Source organism: Platichthys flesus, chromosome 24 (assembly GCF_949316205.1).
Source record: "Platichthys flesus chromosome 24, fPlaFle2.1, whole genome shotgun sequence".
Classification (NCBI taxonomy): domain Eukaryota; kingdom Metazoa; phylum Chordata; class Actinopteri; order Pleuronectiformes; family Pleuronectidae; genus Platichthys; species Platichthys flesus.
Window position 1 is genome coordinate 9,669,182 of NC_084968.1, and position 12,707 is coordinate 9,681,888.

At 43.9% G+C, this 12,707-nt stretch overlaps 1 protein-coding gene across 4 annotated transcripts in view; it reads right to left on the minus strand.

Moving 5' to 3' along the window:
* Positions 1 to 12,707, minus strand: part of LOC133949832 (RNA-binding protein with multiple splicing-like) — a 34,103-nt gene that overhangs the window by 15,820 nt on the left and 5,576 nt on the right. For all 4 annotated transcript variants that reach the window (XR_009920196.1, XR_009920195.1, XR_009920194.1 and 1 more), the window contains exons 2-4: positions 4,618 to 4,695; positions 3,552 to 3,590; positions 1,097 to 1,159 (exon numbers count right to left, since the gene is read on the minus strand). Coding sequence is in view for 1 of the 4 variants with exons in the window: in XM_062383855.1 (XP_062239839.1) it covers positions 1,097 to 1,159; positions 3,552 to 3,590; positions 4,618 to 4,695 (180 nt within the window). In the remaining 3 variants the exon portion in view is untranslated. The remainder of the gene's footprint in view (positions 1 to 1,096; positions 1,160 to 3,551; positions 3,591 to 4,617; positions 4,696 to 12,707) is intronic.

Here is a 12,707-nt window from a genome sequence, read left to right on the forward strand (position 1 = left end):
ATGAATATAATGAGGCCTGAGTGCGTCTCGGTTTGAACTGTGTGGAATCTTTACCTTGAGGTGTGTTTAAGCTTCTAAGCACTTCCTTTGGACTTCCGCATGCAATGTGTAGATGATTTAATGGTGTTTTTGTTCTTTTAGAAATTATAAATGCCCTTGGTTTTTAGGAGAAAATAAAACCACCACAACAGGAGACAAATCCCCTATTTCCTACAGTTTCTCCGTCTTTCCCATATTTCAATGTGCAGAGAGATGTTTGCAAACTCTGGCTTATCTCCATATGACCCCTGGGACGTAGCTTTCCCCGAAAAACAAGCGCGCTGCTCAATTCTCAGCCCTGCTGAGTGATTCTATGGAAACAAGTCAGACTATTGTTGGCTCATAATAAGATGATAATTTTGTATCCTTTCTTCAACTCCCTGCTCCGCGTTTGATGCGCACCAATATCTTCCACATCTGAAGGTTGACAGATTGTGCTCGCGCTGTCACAGTCTCACTTTTAGGGAGGATGAGAAAAAACTGATCTTCTTCCGAGACAAAGAGATCAACAAAAACTTAAGATGCAAAATAGGAAAGGGTGGTGTATAGATAGATGCATTTAAAAAAGAAACAATGGGAAAATAAAGCTGTGAGTTCATTAGTCTATCTTTGTTTCAAGATAGCCGATTAAAACCCAGAGGACGGTCAACGTTATATATCTGAATCTGCCTCATCAAGGCTTTCTCCCGAGCTTCATTCTGATATAAGCGAGATTAAAAGTAAACCCCAGATCAATATCCTCTATTTATATGTGGTGCAAGAGCTAATTTTCCTCCTGACCTTGCAGGATCCAAAGTAAATCTTTAAGAAAAGCTTTATTTACTTATTAACATTCAGACATTCAGCATTTAGAGCACCCCTGCGGTGTTTGTCTTCTCTACCTTTTCCCCCAAATTGTAATATAGGAAAATCTGGATCCCCCCCACCCCCCCCCCGCTGCCCCGATATATTCAATGCATTTGCACAGAAGGCAGAGCGATTTGATTCCAAGTCATCACAAGATATAGGAGCGCTGAGCTGGTGCTGGAGAGGAGCACGGAGAGGGCATGACACTTACGTTCAAGGCATTCTTAGCAGCCTCCGCCTCTGATCGACTGTCAAAGCTGACAAACCCCACCGGCTGGGGAGACAGGGAGACAGAACAAAAGGAAGAAACATGGTTTAGGGCAGAAGACTGAGTCTGCATTTCTGTCTGAGTGACATAGACATGTTGTTCTTTATATATTTTTTTCCATTTTTGTTTTTTATCACACCCACACCCCTCCTCCTCCTCCCCCTTCCCTCTCTCTGTCTCTCTCTCTCTCTCTCTTGGCCTGTTTATAAAGCCGTGGCGACCGAGAGAGGAAGAGGGGAAGAGAAAGAGAGGCTGGACGCTCACTCTGTGCGAGGAGAGTTCATCATTCATCTCCCCTATGCCCAAATACGGGCAATGTGAGAGCAAGAAAGTGCATGTGAGTGAGTGTAAGAGAGGCGGGGGGGGGGGGGGGGGGGGGGGGAGCTTGAAAATGAGAAGAAACAGAAAGAGAAAAAGGAAGAAATATGCAAGGGGGGGGGGTCCTTGAGGATTAGAATTTTAGAGGTTAAAGGTGAGAATATACAAAAAGGAGAAAGTGAAGCAAGAGGTGGACATAGTTGGGCTCCTCTAACAGGCCTGTCAGTGCAACACAATATTGTTTACATCCACTTGCTTTGTGTCCTGGTGCCTGATACTTTAGAGTCACAATCGTGAAGGTGAGTGGGCGAGAGATAGAAAACAAAACAAAAAACGACAAAGGCTGCCGCCGGTTGGTGCTTTACAAATTTTTAACCGATGCTGCTGATGTGATCTAAGAATAAACATTTCTAACGGTGCATGTATGTGTGGATAGGGACGTTAGGAGGTGGGGCAGAGGAGAAAAATGAAATTGCTAAACATGTTGATCCCGTGAGGTTGCACTGCTGCGTGTGATCTGCAAAAAGCTGTTCCAGGGTTATGGGAATTTTGAACAAGTATAGTGAAGAAGGAGGAGAAGGAGGAGGGCGGGGGGGAAAGAAAACATACACATACACACACAAAAAAGAAGGTCGGACTAAGTGAACACGTCAGGCAGAGGAGAGCGTAACAGGAATATAAATAGAAAGGGCCTGAGATGTGGCTCTAGCTATATAAGGAGATGGCTGCGTGTTTTCCTGACTGGAAGGGCGAGTGAGAACGATTGATTTACGATGCCATTGTCATTGTCATTAGTCGGGAGGGAAGTCGCTCAAAGCAAAGCTTGAGGAATGTTGTGCTGCCTTTGCACTTGCGAGACCCGACGGTACACAAGCATCAGCTGATGTTGGCCACGCGGAAGATGGCAACTATTATGAAAGTGCAGGGCGAGGTGGATGCCAGCGAGAGGCCAAAGTGCACGGAGAGCGTCTCGCGTATTCATTAAACAGGCAAAACAAAAAGAAGGGAAACCTGCCCGAACCACACCAACTACATTGTTGTTGTGCAGGTTAGGGTTCACCTCAGGACTAGAAGATCAGCATTGATTACCCAATTAATCAATTGATCAGTATTTTTTTGGTAGTTACTATGCGAATGACTTTTCATCAGAGTGAAAAGCTGAATTTGAGCTTGAAAATCTGAAAATACTTGAAAATGTCAAGCCCATAGACTTTAAATATAGATGAACGACGAGCCTCCTGGATACAGACTCCGCCATCTTGCACATTTGCAGCCAAAGCCTTTGCAGTAGCGAATTATTAGGAATAAATTAATCAAGAAGATAATTATCAACATTACTTGGTAAAACACATATGAGGTGGACCTAGATGTATTAAAATGGCTGCTAATTGAAAGTTAAAAACTATTAAAGCTTGAAACAACACAAAAATATAATGTGAAAATTACAAACCAACAGGATTTTTCCTGTGCTGAAGAATTTTTCACTACCATGAACAAAAACTTAACTTAGTAGTATTTCCTCTAAATCGCCCTGAACCTTCCTAATGAGCATGTCATGTCTTTATGGGAAGCGGTGTAATGTGCTAATAAGTACAGTGTCATGCAACTAAATTGCTTTACTCTGGATTGGACACCTGCCAGCCGAGCTCATTTTCAGTCCCGAGCCCCCGGAGGCAGAATGCTCCACCGTCAGTACCGCTTTTGTCAAACACGCTCGCTTTGACACCTCAAAATTCTTTTCAATCTCCGTTCCCATCCCTGCACGTCCCCACGGAGTTTTCTGTCTGTGACTACAAGCAGACTGCGCGACTGCCAAAGGCAAGTTGGTGCAACACTCCCCCCCCAAATCATTTTTTTGCCCGCTATTCCAGGTACCGGCTGACAAAAGGTGCTAATCCATCATAGTCAACGAGGTGTAAACAGAGGGAGAGAGAGGCGAGAGGACAAAAGGGGAGACAAAAGAATTTAATGTGTTGATGAACACAAGGCAAACAGTAACGGAGTGAAGAGAGACTGACAGATGCCTTCATTCATCAGTTTCTCTGTACAGAGACACAGCACTCGGCGTCTTGTAGCTTACCTGTTTCGAAGTGAGTTTGATCAAGGAGCCTTCATAACCCTGAAACAGAGAAAGACAATGGTGGAGCTGTGAGTTAACAGAGACGAAAGCTTTACGGGATATTTTAGGAATTCGAATGAGCAAATGGTTGGAAAGAATTTTTTTTTGCTTTGTAACAATTATATTAAGAAACTAGAAGGTCAATGAGTAGAGTGCAAACCTACATCAAGGCCCAACAGTCCCCTTATGACACCACATTTGAATTCGCTAAATCCAGATTTTTACTTAGATCTGAACAAACGCTGTTTCTCACGATGTTAAAGAAAGTGAACAAAGGAATTCTGGATCTGCCCCAAACTAAATTTAAAGGGTTGACCATATTCTCTAGGTTCTGTGTCTGCTGATAGCTGTGTACTTGTACCAGTCACATGTACATACAAGCCCATGGTTCCATACATACAGAACTGAGGGTCTTTTTTTTTACATTTGCAGAGTCACAGTTTACTACACCAAGTTTTTTACGTGGGTCAAAGGTCTCGTATGAAGACCACATGAACCGGATTGTCACGTCTTACCCCCTTAATTGAGATTTACAGCTTTCAAGACATAAACTCAGAGAGTGCATACCATCAGCATGATCTAAGAGCAGGATTAGATGCATAGCAATTGTCCCATTATTCACTTTAACAGCGCTGCCCCCCGCCCCATTTAAGTGCATTATTCCATTATTTTGACAGGGCCAAAAAGCTTGCATCATTTACACGCCTCCCCCTAAGTTTACATCTAGGACTGTTTGTGCTGTGACACCTTGAAGATTCTGAGGTGAAGCTAAATAAGCTTTGTTTTTGTATCACAGGCAGCCAGACCTTTTTTCCATGACACACACACACACACACTCATACACAAGCTTCCCATGGAACAAGATGTGATTGAACCTCAGCTTTAGGAACACAGAGACTTGAACCTCGCGAGAGAGTTTCCATTGCCATTTATTTCATCACCATTAATGGAGGTCCCATTGACAGCATGGAAAGACGGCGGCTAAGTATTGCGGCAGTCCATCCATTTAAAAAACATACAAACATACCTTAAAAGGTCTGAACAGGAGATAGAGCTCCCGCGGCTTGATATCCAGCGGTAGTCCACTGACGAATAGCGTTCGGACCTGGGGAAGACAAGAACGAGAGATCATGTATTTTTCATTAACCTCCAGGTGTTATAAATAGCCTCCTTGCATCCCTGACAGTAAAGGATGAGGTTATGTGGAAAAAGGACACGGAAAATGAGTTAGATTATTCCCAGGGTTGGCTTGACAGGGAAAGATAAGACTTCTAAGATACTGATGGGGATGAACCTCAGCTCAGCAAACACACACACACACCCCATCATACCTTTTCTACACCCAGTGTTTTGTGTTCTCCTGTGTAATCTATAGCCGGCTGTGTTTTATGGCGATCCTCCCTCACAGCTCTAGCCTCTGTTTTACATTTGAACTTTTCAACTTGCAACTTGAGCTGGCATTGCTGGGGAATTACAATGTATATGTTAGCTGAGGCAGAGCAAAGGAACCTTTTAGTGAGAGAAGGTGAAAAACCCACAGAGGGAGTAGTAACTCCGATGTGCTTAAAGACGAGGACTTTTTTTTTTAATATATTATATTATAATGTGGGTTGATGGAGAAGTTAAGCACTTAGTGTACTGCAGGTAAAGTTAGTTTGTCTTAAAATCTTTATTTCTAAAACACAATCTAAACCCAGTTTTTTCAAATTCCTACAACCTCAGCATAAACCCTGACATCTAAGCAAAAGTGAATATGAATAAACTCATCAGAAAGTGTCTTCTATGTGCCGCTGAGAAAAGGGATAAACTTGGAAATATTGCTTTGGAAAGTATGGGAAGAATGTACAAGACAACACACCACAAATTAACTGTGGTCAATAAACTTAAAAAGAGTGAAGTTGAGCAACATGTGTTTTTTTGGCCTGTCACAGATGGCAAAGATCTTGGCAAAGATCATCGGACTCTTTTTCCCTTATATTTTTTATTATTGAGGTCCGGACAGACTAGACACAACTAGACGATTATGGAGGATTGTTTGGCCTTGGTGCAATTCCACAGGGACAACAGCTAAAAAACGAATCATTTAAGAATTGATGGTTTGAGACAGAAAGTAAATAAACTGCAGATAAGATAGAAACGATATATATAGAAACGACAAACAGGGTATGAAGATTAAGCGCAAGGGCAATCTAATGTCTATTTTGTACCTCTTTATTTACGATGATATATCTGTATCTTGATTATCAGATAATAAGAGACCAATAGAGCATGCATATCTGTGCGATGCTGCTCGCTCAGGTTAATGTACGGACTAGAGACAGGGCAGAACAGCCACAATGTGCTTTTCCAGAGGGCAAACACTGTGTGTGCATGCACGTGCACTTAGATTCTATGCCAACCTAATCCAACCAGCTGCTAGAGCTTCATACGTAATGCTCTATACGAGAGTGGTATCGATCCTCTCATCTCACTCTCAGCACTAAAGTGAATAAAGGCATTTCCCAAATTTTATTCCACAAGTCTCCTAATGGCAAGTGGCACTCCTGACACTTCTTTATTAAACAGGCAAAAATCGTCAATTTGAGCCTTCCCCTCCTATTTTTGCAGTGTCACTCTTTCAAACCACATGACTGTCAAACTGGCATGACTTTAAAAAAAGCTTTTGTGTGAACAGCAGTGCTTCTTTCCACGCACATCTGCAGCAGCGCTAGCATCTAGTAAACACAGACATAGCAGCATAGTGTACTGGAGGTGCTGAGACGTCCTGTCACAGCTCACGAGCGCAGATCTGGTTACGATTAGAAGGAGAGAAAAAATAAGAACACTGGGAAATTCTATTTGTTGCATGTAATTGCAGATGTCTGCGCTTAATATAGGGCAGGAGGAAAGAGCTGTTACCACAGGTATTTATAACTATAAACTACATGCGTCTCCAATTAATGCAGCAGCTTCGTTTTTTACAGGTTGCCTAGTAAAAGCTACAGAAAACAATGAAAAATAATCCTATCCCCGGTGCTAAAATAACTGTGGGAGACATGAAGCATGAGATAAAATTAAAAGGAAATGTATTGTATCTATACAAGCACTTATCACACCTCCTACCTGGAGTTATCACCCAATTAAACTTGGCTGCTACAGGAAAATAATTGCTTTAATTCACTGGAGACGTTCGAATCAAACAATAGACTGTGTGCATCTAACAGCTCCACCCTGCGCACTAAAACTCAATACTGTAATAGCGGATTTGGAAGAATAATGTAGTTATTTATTGAATAATCTGATTCTATTCAGGGGCAATTTTACAACAGAACCATTATCATGCAGTTACATTGTGCATAGATAAGATTCAAAGCTCCCAGATTCATTAGATTGTGGATTCACAACTCAGGGGACAAAGGAGCTGCTGAACTAACACTACACCTCATTCTCACATGTAACCTGATACGCACCACTGATGCCAAAGGCAGAGAACCACACAAACAAAGCAGCTTAGCAACTGAGGGGTGTGGGGGGGTGAGCATTAGCCTGTGAGTGCAAAAATCAACCACCCAGTCTAAAAAAATAGGAAATCTCGACTCCGACTTTCTCACCTTCACTCTTATCTTATCGTATTTTATCTGAGATGAGTTGGACCCTTCAGGGGCCATCACTGGGCTCTGTCTCTGGCAGATCTGATTAAACAAACTCTATTGAGGACCTCCTTATATGGGGCTAGATGGGAACAAAGAGTCACAACAGGATGGTATCGATCAGACACGAGCGAGGGCCGTCACTGACAGCTGCTCGGGCTGATAAAACCGCATGTGTGTGTGCGTGTGATGTTCAAAATACTAGTGTCGCTGAATCTTCCGATCCAAGAAGGTGTTTTAGGAGTTGACAGGGACAGGTTTGCTTTTTTTGCACTGAGGTTTTTAAGGGTATAATTCTTGATGAAGCTACACGACCACAAAAACAGCCAGAGGAAAAAGACCTGCTGCCGCTGGGATGACAGATTTATATCTCTCCCCTCTGGATCACTGCAAAGCAAATAAACAGGCTCCAACTTTTCGTTTAAATAGTGATTTGTTTCTAGATAAAATCACATCTACTAAATCTTGCTCCTTGACATCAATCCAACACTACCTGAACGTTTGGTTGGCCAACAAATCGAGGAAATCTTAGTCATCTGTTCTTCCCTTGCCAAACTATCAAAGCTCCCACCTTTGATTTAGCTCTTATCTCCAGTCACGAGCCTAATAGACACATTGGAGCTGGAAAAGTTGAGTTCAGCTGAAACACACATAAACAACAGGTCCTCTGCACCCTCAGAACAATGGGACATTCTTGGCCCCATTCCTGAGACTTCCTGACGTCAGCTGTTGTGATATATGATCGTTTTGCCGTGTGTCCGCCAGTGAGGAGCTGACTGCACATGCCACATTCGGGATGATTCACAGGCTAAATGTGTCAACAGCTCTCTCCTGCAGACATCTGCTTTTGATTTCAGTATCGGTCTTTATTGCTGTTGCTTTGAGACAACCCTCCGAAAGACAGAGACTTATAAGTTGGTAGCAACCAGGTGAAGTGAGACTTTTAAGCTTTCACGATGCAGTAAACTTATCTGCAGGTCAGCCCATAGGTTGGGCAGATTCATAAAAGCAAAGATTAACCCTCAGCCTCTGTATTATTGGGTTTTAGAGACATTGCTTTACTGGTTCCTTGTGAGTCGCATACCTGCATTTCCATAGTTGTGCGTGGCCAGCTACGGGCCTTCATTGACCATTTATGGCGTGCTCACACACCGACATGCATGCAGGCTTCGATCAAAAACAGCAGTCCCTACCTACCACAAGCCAGCTGAGTACTTCACAGCCGGCGTACCAGCGCAGTTCCCTGGCAACGCCTTGGCGGAGGCACAGCAGAGTGTCTAGCCCCGGGCCAAAAACATCAGATCCTATTAAGGCCACTTCTGCAGCAAGTCCCAAGAGATCAATGCACCTCTAATCAGAGGTCTGAGACTCCACAAGCCCTGGATGAGGTCATCAACCTATTGATACTCTATTATTGCACCTTGCAGGTTTTCTGGTGCCACCCTGAGTTTGTGGAAGGAGGGGCGAGAGGTGAGTGCTCACAACACGCCTCGGCTGCTCAAGTGTGTTAAGGTGATATCTTAAAGTCTGGTTTATAGCAGCTCGGGTCTTATTTTGGTCTGGCTTGTTGTGATCTTGTGAGATACCTAGGTGCTTACCAAACTGACTGTAGAGATTTAAGAAGTTATAACTAGCGAGCATTTTTCATGAGCCAGATGAAAGTTATAAAAATAGCGCTAAGGATGACACAATGAGCTAAAAACATCTGGTGTTAGAAAATATCACAGAAAACACACAACACCAAATCGTGTGAAGGGAAAATCTTACTTAGGCCCTGAGAAAAAGCAACTGACCGGCATTTTAACACAAAGCGTGTCCACCATCAAATGCCATGAAGCTCTAATGGACAAAGCCATAACTGGAAGCTGTAACAATAACTGACTGGACGGCATTTGTGTACAATTGGTTACACCGATCACCTGTAATGCCTTTTATCTGCCACGCCGTTTGACTTTCTCAGGTATTCCCCCCCCAGAATTTAATTGAGTACTTTTTTGACCGTCCATTCCGGCTGAAATGAGGGACATGACCTTGGTGCAATGCGAGATGATTACTATGTGTTTCTTTCCCCCCTCCCCGGGGGCGAGTGCACGTGTGTTCGACAGCCAAGTTAATAGATACAGGCCCTTTAAGCCCGATGCAGCGGGACACAGATCTAACCTTGACGCCTTGAAAAGGAGGATACAGTATCCGGGGCCTATTGTGGAGCCTGAGCGTACGCAACAATGCTGCAATTACCTGCATATGAAATCAAAAAAAAGCTTGATCCTTGCAGACCCGCGATAGTTGCTTTCAAGTCCTCATGCACAGGTCTCTGTTAACTGTGACCAAGCTACAATCAAAGTCTACCCATAAGCCCGTGTCAGCTCAGGGCAAGCTCAGTTTTCTTGCATCACTTGAGTGCCACGTTATTAAAAAACAGTCTTACTGACAAGACTCCCACTCTCCTCTGCCATCTTATGTGTTGGCATCGCCCTCCGCCATCCTCACAAGTTCTTTCTTTGTTCTCTCCCCCCCCCCTTCATCTTCCGTGTCGGAGAATGTGAAGAGTGAGAGATGGCAGACCCGAGAGGTGTCAAACCACCATAAATGGACGACTCCCTTTGTCCGTTAATAACCAGTGTTCATTGGGTCAAGTTTCACATTTACGGTCAGAGGTCAGGGGGTTAAGCCACGGTTATCGTGCAGGTCAGGGGTTAACTGTGAGGGTTGAGCACACTCCCAGCGTCACGGCGGAGCTGCTAGCCGAGGGTCTCTTTGTCTTTCTCCCTCTCGCTGCCTCCCACAAGTGCTTTTGAGTAACAAGTACAGCCCTGTGAGGGTCTGTAAATGTTCCAACAGGTTAACCTTTAAAAGACATTTAAAACAAATGACCTCGGAAAGCCGAGAGAGCACGCCCACTTCACTGTGTTTTTCCATCCCTTGCTCAGTGACTCTTTTCTCCCTCCTCTCCCCTGGGACTTGAACGAAACGCAGTGACACGCATGTGCTCGCTCTCTCTCATCAGCCGTCTCCGACCTGAGCAAAACAAGGCCTAGAGGTGTCATTTGGGTGACGTGTGGGAGATAAGGCCGGACCCATTCACGGGGTGTCAGCGACGCAACAGCTTGACTGCTCGGCTGTCGGATCAGAGTTCATCAAAATCTTTCATGCCCGCTTGCTCTCTTCTTCCCGTTCTCTTATCTGATGAGTCTCGAAGAATGGACTTAACATTCCTGAGTGTTCATTAACGTAAACTAATCGGCCAAGTCCATGTCAGCCTCTCCTGTGCTCTCTTTGTTGATGCTTCCCCAAGTGGACACCTAAGACTATTTTTTTTAGGTTGGGTAGGCAGAAGGTTAAAATGTCAGGTGCAAGTTGAACACTCAATTATTCTTTGTGTCTCCAGGGGGAAAAAAAGTCTTAACCTGCCGTTGATAAGAAGTTTTACTCATACAGACATTCTTTTGTTTTAGTCAGAGAAAATGCTCCTACAAACAATGGTTATCATGTTATCAGTATAAATCAATACATGTGACATTGTTTGAATAAAAGATAGCAAAACAAATGCTCATGAGAACATTCCAATAGCCTTAGCTCATGACTTGATTTGGAACACTTTCTTACAGAATTGTCACTGTTCAATAATTATATCAAAATATGCTGGGGCCACAGAATGTTTGTTTTAGTTTCATAAACTTTTTTGTTGTTGTTTTAAATAGATTTTTGGGATGTTTGTAGGATCTGTTGTTTAGAATATGAAAACGTTTTTTATCCTGACTTACAATTAGTGTGTAATTGAAGCGTTTCAGGGGTCAACCCACTGATGCACATCTACAGACTTTTGGAGTTTCCAGTTTTGGCCCAACCCTTTCCGAGCTAATCTTGACTCTCATTCACTTTGTTTCCGTTCCGCATGGCTCGCCTCTGTCTTCCTTCCCATGACCATAAACGGTCGTTCTGCTCAGAAATGTCAGGGTCAGGCTTTCAACGTATGGGCCGATAAGGGATAAGGAAAGAGTGGCTACTGGGACTAAAATGGGTGCAAGAGAGAGAGAGAGAGAGTGAGAGAGAGAAGGCAGGATGAAAAAGAAGGGAGGGGTAGGAAAGAGGAGGAGAAGAGGAGAGGCAAAATTATAAACAGCGCCAGGGTTGAGGGAGAGAAAAGAGGGGGGTAAGGAAACGGCAGGAGAACAAGATAAAGGTTGGGACGTAGGAACGGAGTGGAGGAGGAAACGGAGGGGAAAGGAGATAAAAGTGGAGAGAGGGAGCAGAAGAGGAGGAGGAGTACGGTGCAGTTGGGGAAAAGAAAAAAGATTAATTTCGAGAAAATGGTGTAGAACATGAAAAAAGTCTAAAGGAGGGTGTAAAGAGAGACAGAGACGAGACAGATCTCACAGTGAGGTGGATAATTATAGCTTGTGAGTAAGCAATAATAAGTGGAGGTGACTGAACAAGCTCATAAATACAGTGTGACGAAGCAGGACAAGATGGCTGACGCTGTCGAGGCACGAGCTCGCACTTCCCTCAACTCGAGCGTCATTAATTACAAAGCACAGATGACAACCGAGGCCTTTTAAGGAACCCGGCGCCACATTAGAGGCTCTCTTCTCGCTCCTGATCACTTTTTAATATAAGTTATGTCAAGTTATCCTACAATTCTTTAACGCTGTCCTTTTTTGTTGTTCTCGCAACTGTTTTAAAAGACTTCTTTTGCCAGCCGCTCCTGACACTAAGCCTTGTTGTTGTCTTTTCAAATACCCCTTGTCACACAGCTGACAAATGGCAGAGATAAGATGACAATTCCCCTTGCGCTTGTATAAATAAACTCCAACCTATTAGACAGGCAGACGGGATAGGGGTTTTACTCTGTGAGCAGTATACAGGAACTTATAGTATAAATGTATACTTTATATGTGCGTTTTTTACTGTGATCCTCTTCAACAATCCATGACGCTTTTTGCATCTTTCCCATTTGCCCTCTCAGGGCCACTTTACCTTCTAAAGCTCCCCATGCGATAGCGTTTCATGTCACAGAGCGTTAACATATCTGCGTGCCCTTTTCATAGATACATGCACACGGAGGGACCACACACACACGTGCCCACGCCACAGCGCTGCAGAGCGGCGTGGCCTCCCTCCCGCTTTACAGTGCCTCTCCTGCAGCGGAGCACCCCCAGCTATGTCTCTTAATGGAAAAGGTCAGGCCGGCCACATGACCTGTTATTTGAGGAGGACCCGGTGGATCCCCGAAAGCAGGCTAAGCACAATCCAAACTACACCCCAGGGACACACGCCGCATTTGCTGAACTCTTGCTCGAGTGATATTCTGTTTCTCGTTGGGCGCTCGTAAATATCCACTTACGTGTTTATGGTCAGCCAAGAACTACAATCAACAGATGTCTGACAAGGTTTAAAGGCCCCTGCTGTGTCAGATTGTAACATCCAGCAGCACATTTCACGCAGAGGATAGTTTCGTCCTGTAGAGGAAACAATAAAAGCGTCGGCA